Genomic DNA, 15919 nt, shown 5'->3' with positions numbered 1-15919 from the left:
GTTTAAAGGTTTGAACATGTTTAGCATTGGGCATATCATTTCCATACTTAATGAAGTAGAACATGAACAACGTCATTGTCTGTAGTCGGATTAGATGCACCATTTGTTTAGGCCGACAAACTCAAAGTACAGTATATTTCAGAGAAGGCACAATGGTTTGTCGAAGAAGCACTTTTGGTTGGAGGTCCCGCATTTAAAAGTGCATTCAATCTGCTGTGTCTCGACTCCTCTATGTTGATTCAACACACAGTGCCTGTCCTCCTGTCCTCTCTCCAGTCTGTGTGTTTGAAAGGGGTTAATATCTATGTAAATTGAGCTTGTAAAAGCGACAGGAATGCAGCTGGCTGAGCCTTTATCTGCAACTGGCTGTGCCTTTATCTGTACCATGTCAGTCTGCAGAAGTACAATCTCATGTCTCTTGGGAATGCACTGCAGACCGAAAGGCTGACTTAAGTACAATCAGTTGCATTGTGGGCACCCCAACTGCATTTGCATTGTTCATTGTTAATAGGCCTTCTTTCTACATTTTCTGTACAGTCAAATATAATGTCATGACATCAGGTCATTGCAAAAATAAAAGACGAATAATGATATTAATCGGGCAGGTAAAACTCATATTGAATGCCAATAGTATTGTCCATAAAGACATATGGGGTGTTTCCTTTCCTGCTGTATCTGTAGTTTCCTTAGTGTGTACTAGTTATGTAGGGATGTCAAGATACGAGAAATGTAGAAGACGATACCATTAGTTACCACTGTTAAAACTACATGAATTGAGTACTGTTAGTATACTGGTTTTCGTTAGGAAAACATCTTCAAACTACTGTATTCAATGGAGTTTATTCCAAAAATAGAATGAACTCTGAACTGTAATGTACGTAAATAAGAGATCCAGTGAAGGGCAGATCACAGCTTACACTAACAAGCACTATTGCCATTTGGACAAAGATGTGTTGTTTCCAAAGTAGCATTAGCAAGGAATAAATACTGTAGGGTGCGTTACCTGGACGTGTTGATAGTGAGCTTATTAAACAAAAGAGTGAGCTGGACGCGTCATCCTATTCATGTTTTTTAGTGTTAAACATTTCTCCGGCATACTTTTTCCCTTTTTTTGCAAACATTAGACATTTTTAGTCTCATGTCTGAACAAGTGTAAATGGATTAGATGGACGTTTTATTGTGCTTTAGGTTTTCTTTGGACCTTGTCTCTGATCTGGCTGTGGCACTTATTACCACTTGTATCCTTAAAGAACACCCTAATATCTCCAACAGACAAACATGTGGCCAACAAACCTTCAAACAGGCACACTCTCTCCAATGCACAACAAAGCTGGTTCATGTCTCTTTTTGGGGGGGGGGGGGTTTGATTAGAGTGGCACAGTGCCATGCAGGCGATGAATAAAGAAAGCAAGTCAGCCCCTGATCCCCAGAAACAAACCCTACAGGGCTGATCAATCCTGAACACTCAGGACTTTGAGCAGTGAGGGCGACACACCGGACTGAGCCAGACTTCAAAACAAATCAATCACACTAAAGTAAACAAAAGCTTAACGGGTCCAACAGGTCCTGACAGACAGTGAGTGAAAGTGAAAAAAGAAAGAAAACAAAACCAATATTTACTCTTTCCCTCTGGCTGTCCCACCAAGGATCTGCTCGAGTTCTGTTAGTCATAACAGAGTTGTCACCTCAGGTCCTGCATCAGTCAAGTTCAGCCAATCCAATAAAGATAAGCATCTGCACATGTTCATCACAATGAGGACGTTTATGAACATGTCGAGGGCCATTCATGTTAACTTATCACTCTTCACCTTTACTAAAACACCTATTCATTTCATCGAGCAGGTTAAGTTCACTCTTTTTAGAGAAAACGAGAAAGCCCCTACAACAGTCAATGAAGGACAATTACAATGCCATGGCCGAAAGATGGTGCCATTTGGTTCGTTTTTTGCGTTCACATGTCAGGGATCACGGATAAAAAACAATCTCAAAGGGGAAGCAGAGTAGATATGTTAAAGAAATCCTGACTCGTTGTGCTTAAACATTGCAAGGTAAAAATGCACCAGCAAGATTAACACATTTCTTTGAAATCTTTTCAGTATCAATTCATTCCTACCGGACACAAAAAACTGAAATGTCTTCAGAGCCAAATCCTAATAAATGGTAGCGTATGCCTCGAGTGAATGCCACAGAACTGTATCATTATCTGAAACCTTGAAAACATATAATAGAGCCATACTGTTGTGACATTTCTGTCAATACCGACTTTCAAGTTAATAAAAAGCCACACGCATACGTCACACCTTGCTGATCACACAGAGTTCAACCAAAAGGCAGATGGATGCTGGAGCCTGTGTTTTGTATTAAGGTCCCTATGTAAGATTCAAGGGATCCCAACATATTTGACCATTAACCATAAATGGGTTTAAAATATGTTCCATTTGTATGTGACAGGAACATCGCTGTGAACTATGAGGTATGTGGCAAAGACAGGAAAAATGTGTGTATGTGTGTCTCACTGGTATGAAACAACATTGCATCACCTGGCATCTATTTTGCGGAACACAGGCGTATTAAGGCAGTTACACATGTCACAGCTGCAGCAGTTAAACTGGCCTCCTGGCTTACCTTGACTTTTTTTAATGATGGATAACAATAATCTGATAGTTTAAATGTGTCCCATGGGAAAAATGACTGCCAAATAAAGTCAGGTTGTGCTATTAAACACCAATATGCACCAGACTTGGGTCTGCACGTCTTCCAGGATTGTAGACATTCATGCCAAACTCATGCCAAGTGCTGATACTGAAACCTTTGCTCATAAGAAAGTGGGTTTTTCTCTAACAAGACGAGCAGTACATGACAAAGACATACCACAGCATACAGCCAAATCTGAGATCAGAAAAAACAACGACCATCAAAGCACAGGTACCTCTAACAAAACCCATACATCAGAGACCATACAGAGTTTCAAACAACAATGAATTTTAAGAACAAACATATTTTTGATAGAAGGAATGGCGCAGGTGTAGAAACACAAACAATGGCTCAACTCTATTCAATTGTCACGGTGTGTGAAGCAGGTATGACACAAATGCAGATTAAAGTGCAAATTCCTTTATTTCAAGGCTAGGTGCTAAACAAAGACAAAACAGAACACTCACCGACGAACTAGTCATGACACAAGACGAACCGACAAAGACAGACAGAAAAACCAGAACTTAAATACACACAAGACTAATCACAGAAACAAGACGCAGGTGAGGAGGGAGGAGAAAACACAGAGGCACCAGGTGAACACAATCGGGTAAATTAGACACACCAGGGAAACTAACGACCGGGAACCACAGACAGATTTAAACAAGACACAACGCAGACAGAAACAGGCAAGACAGGAAGTGAAGACCTTTCAACATAAAACAAGACAAAACACCATAAAGACAGATCGTGACATCAATTGTCCCAGTGTATAGAAGTGTAAGCCAGCATTAACACCAAGACTAATGGAATTCAGTAGGGATGCACAAAGATATCGACATGTCATTGGTATTGAAAGATAATAGGCTTTAAAATTAAGTGTCATTTTCCAGAAATGAACATTCCCACCGATACGACCGTCGGATAAACAACTATAAATAACGTGGTTTTATTTTTTCGACTATTGAAGGTGTACACCTACAAAAAGTTGCCAGTGGGCCATCACAAAAACTGTGGACAATATTGGAATTCCATTACAAGAAAAGAGACTTGACGTTGCAATTAGGTAGAATAATAATCAAATATACTAGACCCCCAGAATTCAGCCATCAAATATTTCACCATACACCCATGCGTTTTATTCAATGACAAGTCAACATGCCTTTGTTGAAAAAGGCCCACTCTACAGTAGGTTGATGAGTGCTCCATAGTGTCTGTTAGCACACCTGTTTAGTGCCACTTTGAGAAATGCCATTGTTTGTGCACCTTGTAGATTGTATGTTAGTCCCGCACACTCTAACAAGTAGACTAGATCTTTAATGATCTCCAGATTGGCACTATTAACCACTACCATCAAGGTTCCATGGTACTTGGATATGGAAATGTTTCATGTCAATTTAAATGTGGCAACAAGTAGGAATGTTAACTGACACACCTTAAAAAAACAGCATCTTAAGCAGGTACTACCAGCGACACCAGGTGCACATTATCACCATTAGCTCTCTCTCAACACCATAAGGCAGGTGTTCAACACTGGCAAGCTGCAAATAAGCGTAGTGTAGTGGTGAACAGAATGGAAAATATGAAGTGTTGTCACTTGAGTCAAGCGTAACCACAAACAGAATTAAATATCCTTTTCCATATAAATGTGTCAGTTTGTGTATAACAGGCTATTAGCAGTTACTGAGTGATGGGAGACATATTGAGAAACGACACAAACAAGTGGTCACTGTGACATTGTTGTTGATGTTAAAGAAAATAAAAAGCCCCTTCTTTTATTCATTGTTAACGGTCAACATCTGACGAACTCTCTCTGAACACTATCAACTATCTGCCATCTGGTTTTAGTTGGCTTGAAAAGAGAATACAGATGAGGAAGGGGGTTCTGATCCAACATATGGTGTGCACCTAGCCCCCTCCACCCACTTTTTCTTTCACACAAACCCAACCCACAAGCTGTGACCTACTCCACACCCAGAACCAGGACGAGGACCCAGTGTGTTTAGTCTGTGTATAGTGTTGGGAATGTTACACCATGCATGCCACATCATGTGGGCCTCTGCCTGGTTAAAGCTGGCTAATGGAGCACAGATCAGGGCTCACCAAGCACTAAGCCCAAGATCACGTTTCATTGGATGCAGATGCCTGCTCGTGGATCTGGTGGTTTATGGCAATGACATCATGAGCTCAACCTGCTGGAAGATGGTGGGTACTGTGCTTTTGATCTGGGTTAAGGGATTGGTGATCTGACATCATACTGTAAGCAATGCATAGTCTACCAAATTGATTTAAATGATGACCCCTCATACAGTATAGGGAGTATGAAAAGACTTCTGTATTACACTTTTAATATTACATTACAGTACATGTTACTTGTTAGACGCTTTTATCCAAAGTGACTTACATACTCAATACTGTGGGCAATCCCCACAGGAGCAATTTGGGGTGAAGGGTCTCAGGGACACAACGACATGCTGACTGCAGTGGGGTTTGAACCTGTGACCCCCAACACCAAGGCTCTATCCACTGCGCCACACGCCTCCCCAACATATTATCTACTTCTTCTTCTTAATCCATTACTTGGATTGTCATTCATTTCAGTTAATGAGTTTGCATAAGAAGAATATATAGATATAACTTAACCTTTTAATTCTAACCTGTGGAGTTTGCAATGTTTGATGCAAGGCAAATGGTATGAAGTGAGTCCTAAATAGTGGGGCTACAGGATAGGTGCCAATGAAATCTTGAAGGTATTATATTGGTAGCGCGAACATACAGTACCGAGCAAATGTAATGTAACAACTTTTGCCCCATTTGTAACGGTCAGAGGGTCCTTTCTATCCAACTTTACTTAAATGTAATTCACAAAATGATTCATCAAATGTTTTGGCAATCTAGCTTTAGCTTGGAGATTTCTTCTGTAGGGTTTTGAAGTGCAAGACAGACTGACTGACATGTAAATGCCCCAGGTTAGCAGGGCAGAAACCTGTTTGAAGTTGCATAATCTAAAGCATAGTCCGTCAATTGATGCCTTCCCAAATTTCCAACGTGTGCACTACTGTGCATTTGAGACACAGCTTAGAGCACCTCACTGTCAGAGCTCTATTAACATTCTCACATAAGGTCAAGAAGGTTAGACTGCCATTCCTACTTCTGAAGAAAGTGGTAGTGCCGGAGTAGCAGTAAGGTGAGTGGATGGCTGATGTTGAGAAGTATGAAGACACTCAGACACAGGCACACCTTTTGAACCTCACAAAAGTCTTCCCAACAGCTGTTCTGCATAATGTGCTCCAGTGATACCCATCTCATAGGGCCAGAGGTTACAGTAAGCTATTCCTGACATATGGGAATCACATAAAACAGCTGGACGTGGCTGACTGAAAGAATGGCCAACTTGAAGAATGAATGGACTTATGAAAGAATGTATGGATTGGAAATGACAGAGACGCCTGACGCCTAAATTCAAGGAGCTACAGAGGTGAAGGCAGGCAACTGTGCCCAAAATCTTTCCCTCATGCACATTTAACTACACAGAGAATTGCATCCACACTACTGTAGGTTCAGAAAACTAACAATCTTTTTTTCTCCAGTGAATCATTGGAGCCAATAAGATATTTTGGACAGTTTGGAGGATTTAAGGTCTGTCCAGCAATTGATTTACTACCAGGCTGAATGGTGCATACTGCTGTCAACACAGGCTTCAAAGTCAAATCAGAGCTGGGATAAAGGTTTGAATGGTCATTACATAAATGAAAGTAGTTAATCAAACTTCTGAGTGAAAAGGAATGCTTCAAAAACAGACAGAATATGATTCATTACAGTCATAAATAGGATGGTAAATGTACAACAGATCATCAGGTGGGTTCTCCTGTTCCCTCATGCACTTTTCTTTAGGTCTTTGTGATTTAGGCTACTTGAAAGTTGCTATATATAGACAACACTACTTAAAAAAAGCTTTCTCCCTAATGGGTACAACCACGATATATAAGGCCCTATAAAACATGTGTTTCGAGTTTACATTAAAAGGTGTGTAAGGTATATTGAAGAGCCTGCAGCAAGTTTGGCATTGACTGAAAACTGCAATTACAGTCATTTTATCTTGTGAGTCAGAATTGGTTTATTGAATTACCCAAAGTACTTACAATTATCTGCTCCTTCACCCATTCACACAAACATTCACACGTCTCCACACCGATGACATGCATGCTGTGGTTATTGGTGAACCTGCTCTACCTCCTGAGACAGAGCTCCACATTGTTTGATACAATCCACAAATGGCGCAAGAATAAACTCATTATCCTTTACAGTCTGTTTTTTCTCATATGAAGGTGTTGATTCTTTGGGTTTGCACAAATCACACAATTACTAATGGGTGAGATTTATCAGGAGAAACCGAACAACAGGGGATCATCACAGCAGAACATACACATCCGTCTGCACATTGATATCCATTGACAGTTTACACAATGCTTTCACTCTCTGCCATCTCCAATAACTCAATGTAAACACAGTGAAGAGATTCAACAGGCAGGGTTCAATCAACACGCTCAGCAGTCTTATCCAAACTGTCAGCTGTTCCCTGCTCTCACATCTCTGTTTGGGTCAGCTTTGTGACTCAAGTGATGGCATGTGTGACGCTGTGGAATCCAGACTCAACATGGTTGGGCGCCTGGCAGAGATCCAATCTGAGATCAACCTCAACAGGTCATCGTGGATTAAACAAGCTCAGAAACACGATGTAAAGCTAGAGCCGACACACGGCTATCACTGTATCAACAGTCACTGATAAAACAAAGGAGATCCAGACACTGAAAACACTGATGGGACAACAGAGCTGGCTGTGGAAAATGATGTTGTGATTTACTCAGTCTGCTTGGCAGAATGAAAGCATTCCATTGGATTTAATAACTGTAGATGAGTTTTGGCTTCACTTTCCACATGTGTTTTACTGTATGCAGAATAACAAAATCTTGTGTGCGTGATGTATTCAGCAAGTCACATCATCTCTTTAGGGCCATGTCAAAAACACATGTATCAATCAAGTGGTGTTTTCAATTCAATTTAAAAACATAAAGTGTTTTTAAATGGTTTTGCACCATTGGCCAGGTGTTTTTTGACAATGAAGGTGCCTACTCAAGACGGTTCCTGGACGCAAATCAGGCATAAGGCATTTTACAATGTGAACAGCATTAAAAACGAAGATTTGGGTGTTAATGTCTTCACATTTATGAGTGGACTTGTATCAGTAGGTTGGTCAGTTGAATGACGGTGGTGGCGAAGTCCATAGGGAATTGGCATGGCAACTGGAAAGTCACCAGTTCAAGTCCCGGAAAGACCAAGTGCTACCGAGGTGTCCCTGAGCAAGGCACCGTTCCCTACACTGCTCCCCGGGCGCCGTAAATAATGGCAGCCCACTGCTCCTAACACTAGGATGGGTCAAATGTAGAGAAACCGTTTTGTTACATAGTTGTACTACGTATTGAGAATAAGTTGAATCTTCTTATAAGTGAGTAGTAACATGTTTTAATAGTGTTATTTTATTTTCCTTTGAGAAACTGTTAAACCAATTGAAAAAATAAAACGACCAATTGCCTTGCAGTTAAAAAAAAAAGCCTTATTGTTTCATTGTGGTCTGTATTTCGTCTTCACAGCTTGTCAAACAAACGATTCAATCTACACGTGTTTTGGGTTTGGTCACACACCAGAGTATTGGAATGAAAATATAGAGAGTTAACAGCATCAATGTTGGACTAACGAAGCTGCTGAGTATTTGAGGGGTGGATGATGAGAAGTAGAAGATTTTCATCTGGACTCAAAATGCACTGAACAAATAATGTAATGAACTCCAGCTGATAAAATATGACTTATCAGTGTGCTGGTGTGACAGGGTGTTAATGAGTATTCACAGTTGATATTGTGCATTCATTACATCTGGTATGACAATGGGGAATCACAGAATACGTGAATGGTGATGGTGAAGATAAGTACCATGTGACAAAAGCATTATGTGGGTACTGCAGGGCAATAGTTGTCTTTACATAGCATTTGTAAATAACTACTATTTTCCACATGTACCTATAACTTAATGAACTTCCAACTCCTGTGGATATAGTTACAGAGATTTCTTGAGTTTAAGGGCAGCTAATTATCTAATAACAAAAAACACCCATCTTTTATCTGTTTTTGTGCTCTACCACTGCTAGTTAATTAATTTCAAGGCAGCTAGCTAAAAGTAATTTGGTTGTAAGTCAATTTACTTTAAAAGAAAGGCTGTGTGGCTTTAGTTTAAGTGTTTGTTGGGTTAGAAATGTAAAGTGTTTCATGAAATACTCCAAGTAACATTACCACCAATAGCAAATGTCCACTTAAATTAAGGCCTGGGACATTTTTGATGCTTCACACCTGCTGAAGAATAATGCCTTGAAACAAAGTACCACGTCTATTCTGCACTGATATTTAACTTCCAATAGTTAAAAGGCTCGGCAGGTGCAACACCACTCTTACCTGTCTGCAGCATCCCAGAGCCGGACTCTCCTCCAAACTCCCCCGGTGCATCGTCCGGTGAGGCGGTGCTCGTGCTCATGAGCCCGAGGAGGCAAAGTGTCCATTTTAGCAACCTGCAGAACATCTTCACGCGCTAATTACCTTTGCAATTAAGAGTTTAAGACATGCAAGAAAGAGCACCAAAACGTGAAATGGAAATGAAAAATATATATAGAGAGGCTGTCATTAGTCCTCAAAAGTGAGGAACATTGTTTAACGGCACTTTTTGTTCTTTAACTTGGACTAACTTGTCATCCTCTCCAGCTCTCCTCTCCTCAGACAGCAGCTTCTCTCCCCCTGCAGCAGCAGCTCATCACAGAAGCGCCAAACCAGCCAGCAGAGGCCACGCCCCTTTCCTAAAATGCAAACCAATAAAATCCTGCAGGACCTCCGCCCATTTGTTTTAACGACTGTCTGACGCCTTAACAAAGTGTTGATTTTCAATTAGAGAGATAGATCATTTTTCTTAAATGTCAAATAATTCGTTGGACCTTTCATCACTGCTGCAGATTAATGACTAATAAGGAATCACATAATCTGTTGACAGTGCTGAGTGATTCAACATGAAATTGCTCTTTATTTATGTATTTATTTAGTTGGTTAGCAATTATTGTACATACTGGTTTAATTTGCAAAGGTGTATTGATAGGGATTGATATACACGGTTTGCTTTTATATCTGCAACGTCATCCTTTTGGATCATTCTGGATTACAAATAGTAATTTTGTTAATATTATATTCTCCCCTTTTCAACCTTCAAATATTGTTTATTTTATAACAGATTAAGGTATACCCTGGGAAGGTTATTTTTCTATGTGTACTGTTTGAGTTTGCATTTCATTTCAAACCTTTATTTAACGAGATTGGTCCCATTGAGATCATAGATCTCTTTTTCAAGGGAGACTTGCAGCATATAGGTTCCACATGAAACATAAAACAATAAAGGACATCATACATTATAAGGACATCATACATTATAATATGCATAGAGCATAGGACTGCAGTATCAAACGTATCCAACACTAAGCATGTACATGTATACTTCCTAATATATATCTACTTTAAGGGGTACTCCTGGAAACCAGCACAATGTATATCTGATGGATTAACCGTTAGATTTGTCATAATGGCACCAATTCCACATCATAATTACAAACACTTACACTTCAAACTATGTTACCTATCTTGTACTGGACTGGACTGTATGTGGGTTTCTTATTTCATCTGCTTCAATTCACCTCCAATTAGTCTCTTATTGAATCTTAACCTCATATTACTTTGGCAAAAAGCAATGGTAAAACATACATGTGTTCATTTCGCTCAATAATCTATCTGGCAGTTTAAATGTGAAACCTTATGTTCTAACTTTCATATTAAGTTATTTGCAATTGCTGTTACTTAAAAGTTGCCAAAAGCTACGTATAACAAGATTAAATCGGGAATATGGAGTATCAGATTTTGAAACTGGATTCAAATTCAATAAAATGCTTTGGAAACCCGACCCTAATCCCAAAACATGTCAATGCAATCTTCAGAGACTTCATGTTGCAATTTCATAATCATACCTCTTTATTCAAGGACTTATATTCATATAAAATCTATAGGTACAGTCAAAAATAACTGTGGGAGAGACAGTCAAGTAACAGATCAGGCAGCGAAGGATTCAGCCATTCCAGAATCTCTTTTCTGAGAAAGAGCCTTGTTTCCACTTTGGTGGCAATTAAATGTTATTCAAGCTCTCTTTTTCTGTCTTTACCTGAAACAGATACATTGTATGTTTAGATAATCAGAAAATACAACAAGGAAACAAAGGGTACAAATCATGGACTGAATGAAGTCAAACAATTCCTCTTCTTTTTTTTGCACATGCACATTTTCATTTCAGAACATGCAATCCCGGACATGTCCAGAGGGGGCAGTCAAGAGTAAAAGTGTAAGAGGAAAACTTGGCACCCTGTTCATGTCACGCTCGTTGGAGGTCTGGAAATGTTGTTTTGAAAAATCTACTTTAGAGATGAACACCAATCTCTACTCCATTAGGCAACGTACAGCTTTTTTTAAAGACAACAAGCAATCTATTACGTTACCTTTACACATACCAGAGCCACGCCTACAGTTAGACCTTATTGCTTTAAAGTCTAAAACAGCTCCTTTTAGATGATCCATCAAATAGATTGCACACATATGGGACAACAGGAAGTTAGGGTTAGGGAAATAATTGGATCAAATCATGTTAGCAAATCATTTACATGTTCTTAAACTTGCTTAGATTCAACATGCACCAAGAGATTTAGACACCTTGAAGATCTAATCTGTATTTTGATTCAAAATACTGATAAATAATCTTTCTATAAATGTGCAAACATTTTAGTTTTTAAATAGCCACCCATAATCCCGTTTTGACAAAATATTTTTTCTTTATCGCAACAAAATATATTACTCTAATTTCTATTTATCTACCAATAAGTATTTCATCAAAAGTCTGATATATCTAATGGGCAGTAAGACCCATTGTTTCACAAATGTTTAAAAACATACTATTGTTGGTATTGGTCTTGCCCAAAGGAAAGTGGGAAAGAGTGGAGCCAACATGTTGCAGAAAAGGGGGGAAAAGCTCAATTTAAGCTCGGGTCTGGGGTTTCCTAAATGGCCGGTCAGCTCTTTACCTAGAACTCTAACCATACAGAAATGTTAGATTAGCCATCTGTTATTGACAGAATACCTCACACTAAACCATTGTATCAGTCAATATGTATCTGGTTTTCAAGCAAGTTTAAAATTATTTAAAAACACAACTTGATCCAACAGTTTTATATTCTGGGTGTTTCTATCTGGGTAGGCTTCATGCAGTCAACTTGCCAACCTCTAAATGCCCTGTGATTCACATATATCAGCTTTGATGCCATTTGTGCCTCAGTGTGTGTCAGTTAACTGTACATCATATAATACATATACAATTTACAACTCTTCATACATAAATGTAAAATTTGGTCGCAGTCACACTAAAGCCTGAACCTGGAGATTCGAGACGGTAAAGCTACAGGGCAGATGAAGTGTCGCCTTGTTGCATAGCCCTATTTCAAGTCAACAGTCAGCGGCAACAACACAACTCTTTATTGTACCTGCGGATACACAGACAGGTAAACTCTCCTAAAACCCTCACACAATACTGCACTCAGGGGGGGGAAAGAGATAAGTGTAAACCTGGACATTTGGGGAAATATGGCAGAAACAATGTATGCTTGAGGAGGCAAGTGTTGAGATTTGTTGATCAGAAATAAATAAAAAATGGCACTTTTCTGCATTCAGAGACCATTTCTACCAACTGGCTGGCAGTATATTTGAAAGAGAAAGGCAAATGCTTACCACACACCCTTAAGCAAAAAGTACAGACACTATTTTTGACAAGTTCAAGACCCTGGCATGCATTACATTGCTTACTTTGGATCTGTAAATCAGACATACCTACCACAAGATTCAGTACAAAACATAATTGATATTTTTTTGCATTCGGTCCACTATACCAGATTAAAACTTTGTTCTCTACACTTTCCTCAGCCTTGTACACACTCACATCCTCTACTGTATATTCAAGTCCATCTGATCAGGCTGCATCTTAATACATCTTGGAAAACGAGGCACTTAGTAATCAGCCACATAACATCAGAAAAGAGTTATCTATTCCCTATGTGCACTCAAAAAATGTACATCTGGTACAATTTACAAAACTGATTATGAAAACTGGGCTCTAATTCTAAATCCAATCTCTCACAATGTTACATTTTTCGGTGTGTCCCTTAGGTTTCATGGCAGAAGTTTAAGATTGACATAAATTGGTTCCATCTGGACAAAATTAGGTGATAACCCCAAGTAAAGGCTGATGAAAAAAACATTTGGTGGAAGCATCAATATGATCAAGTTGTAACTCTTCTCTCACCGACATAGCAACCATAAACAACATTAAACATACAAAAATAAAACAGTGTTGTGAGCAGCCATGTTGATACCAGCTTTGAGGCATTCAGATCACTTCCGCTCAAAGAATGAGGATGGCGTTTTGTCTTCTGCTCCATCACTGATTTTACTGGCCAAGGCAAAATACTTAAGGGTCTTCACAGGTGCTATAGTTTCAGTGCAAGTAAAGGGGGTAGAAAAAGTCATCAGTGTCTTTATATCCTTAAAAGTTTGTTTTATAAAAAAGGAGAAACACTACAAAGCTGGAATGGTTTCTGATCCCCTTTTACAGCACTTTCCACTGGCTTTTTCCTCAAAGAGTTTCCTTTTGGATAAATCCGCCGGCTTCCTTAGTTAGAGCGCTGTACAACACTGATACGTTTACACCACGTTAGCACCAGTCCTCGTCCTCCCTCTCCCTGAGACTCCCTCGGCTCCCAGCAGCAGAGTTGACCCCGAGGGTGAAGTGGAACCCGTTGGGCACCCCCGAGCGACCCTGCGTGTTTGCCGCTGTGACGGACGCAGCGGCAGTTCCTTGTGAAGCCGAGGCTGTGGTGGAGGTGGAGGCTGCGTTTCGGGCAAAGCGTCCCCCTCCGTGGCTACTCACAGAGTCATGGAAGTCCTCTCCATGGGACGCCTGTTGAGGGGAGATCTGCGACTGCCGGTTTAGATTAGAGTCCGAACCGATGCGTGTGACGGGGATCGGGGACTCGTCGTGGCCCCAGTTTAACCGATCGTGCTCTGAAAGGCCGCGGCTGAAGCGAGTCTGGGGCCCCGTGGTGGCGGCGCTGGCACTGGGCTGGAGAGGCGAGGAGTTGGCGGTCTTGTAAGCCACGGCAGGACGAGGGGTGAGGGGGGTCTGAGGGAGCTGCCTGCGACCGCGGCCCGGAGTGCTCGAACCCGAGGGCAGCGGCACAGCTTTCACCACACTGCTACCATGCTGAGGACACAAATGATATACAACACAATGATTCTGCAGGTCAATTAGAAGAACGTAAATCGAAAATGATCGGAAATATCCAAAGTGTGAAGGATAAGTACTATACCTATTCAGGTGATCATGTACAAATGAAAACACCAAAATGAATATAATGAAGTATTCCTGCCTAAACCTAAATCCTACAAACTGCCTGTTTCCGAGTTCCAAATTGGGGCTTTCATTGGAACAGACCAGTGAAACAGTTGCAGTGGATTTGTTATATATTATCTTTAGTTTTTACAGTTTGGTTTGGTTTTATTCCATCACAAAACAATATGTTGATACTTAAATATATACAGTAGTATTACTTTGCATGCAAATAGAACAATATAAGTCAATAGAATATGGGTTATGTAATGTATAAGCAAAGACGAAATAGAGTAACCCTTTAACTTCACAGTCAGTTTTTGCTTCAAATCCAATGTTTCATTGTCCAAAACAATCAGACCAAAGGGTTGTGCACAAGCTACTGTAGCTGTCAATCACTGAGGAACATATAGCAGTAACTGACCTGTCTGAGCAGAGCAGCGTCCTGCCCCTCTCCGGGTGACGTGGATCTGCTGGGACCGGCTGATTTGGTGTGACACTGCTCTCTGCTGCCGTAACGCTCACAGGAGTAGTAGCGCTGCTTCTCTCCTGCTGAGGAGTGATGCCTCCTCTCATGAGGCCGGCTGCGGTCACGCTCCCTCGCTCGCTCTCTGGACAAACCCTCCGCTGAAGGGTCGGTGAACGAATCTGGAGGACGGCACCATCAAACAAAATCAGGGGAAGAGGGTAGACAATAGACTAGATCTCATAATCTATGACAGCATTCAGGGTCATTGTAGTATATAAATAGTAATAAGGAAGCTACGATTACATTGTTAGTTTACGAGGGGGAAAACAACAAAAAATTAAGAGGTTTTATACATTTAGAATATCACCCTCCTTTTACCCTCTACATCATCTATTTTGTATTTAGAAAAATACATATTCAGTCAGTCTTAGATTAAAGCTACTCTGTGGAGTTTTTCAACACTATGGAGAAGGGCTGCTCGATTATGGCAAAAATCATAATCTCGATTATTTGGGTCAATAATTGATATCACGATTATTAAAAACGATTATCCATTTACTTTGAAAACATCAATTTATTGGAGAATTATTTTTTGAACAGTATGTTTTTAACAGTTGATTACCCTGAACTTTAAGTTTCACTCAACTGAAAAAAATCAAAAATCAAATAATAATAAAAAAGTAATCGTTATATTTCGATTACGTTATTTTCGTAATCGTTGCAAGCCATAATCGTAATTGCGATTAAAATACGATTAATTGAGCAGCCCTACTATGGAGCCATGTTTTTGCATAAGGGTCCCCATTCAGAACTGTAGTAAACACCATGAAAACTAATAAAGAAAAAGAATAAAAAGGAGATAAGATAGATAAGATAGAAGATCACTTTGAAGCTTAGTTTATATTCATTCAAAGAGGATTTTTGTGACATAAAACATCAGATCACAATTCGGTTCTATACAATACATACGGTTTAGTTTGATGCACAGATTAAACTTTGAACATACTTCAAAGCCAATATGATTTAGAGTAAAATTAGACAATGCTGGTGAAATTGCTAACACATATTGTACACGTTGCTTTCAACTATTTGTGGCCGTGTTATTTCCCTGAGGGATGTCAGAGTCAGACATTTTCAAAGTGTACACATGAGGACTTTGAATGAAAATCAACTATGGCTGTAGAAAAACCTTA

General features: G+C 39.9%; 2 protein-coding genes across 14 annotated transcripts in view; both read right to left on the bottom strand.

Moving 5' to 3' along the window:
* The window catches only part of LOC117562353 (collagen alpha-3(V) chain-like), a 33648-nt gene extending 24142 nt beyond the window's left edge, over positions 1-9506 (bottom strand). The window contains exon 1 of the mRNA XM_034240176.1: positions 9199-9506. Within this exon, the coding sequence (XP_034096067.1) occupies positions 9199-9322 (124 nt within the window). The 5' untranslated portion in view covers positions 9323-9506. The remainder of the gene's footprint in view (positions 1-9198) is intronic.
* Positions 9507-10782: 1276 nt separating this feature from the next.
* Positions 10783-15919, bottom strand: part of LOC117562351 (voltage-dependent N-type calcium channel subunit alpha-1B-like) — a gene marked incomplete at its 5' end in the record, with an annotated part of 79096 nt that continues 73959 nt past the window's right edge. For 12 of the 13 annotated variants that reach the window (XM_034240162.1, XM_034240163.1, XM_034240165.1 and 9 more), the window contains 2 exon segments: positions 10783-14131; positions 14682-14905. In XM_034240162.1, coding sequence (XP_034096053.1) covers positions 13583-14131; positions 14682-14905 — 773 coding nt within the window. 13 annotated transcript variants of the gene reach the window in all.

This window comes from Gymnodraco acuticeps, unplaced genomic scaffold, assembly GCF_902827175.1.
Source record: "Gymnodraco acuticeps unplaced genomic scaffold, fGymAcu1.1, whole genome shotgun sequence".
Taxonomy (NCBI): Eukaryota; Metazoa; Chordata; class Actinopteri; order Perciformes; family Bathydraconidae; genus Gymnodraco; species Gymnodraco acuticeps.
Note: the sequence above shows the minus strand (reverse complement) of the source record. Positions and strands in the feature narration are given on the sequence as shown.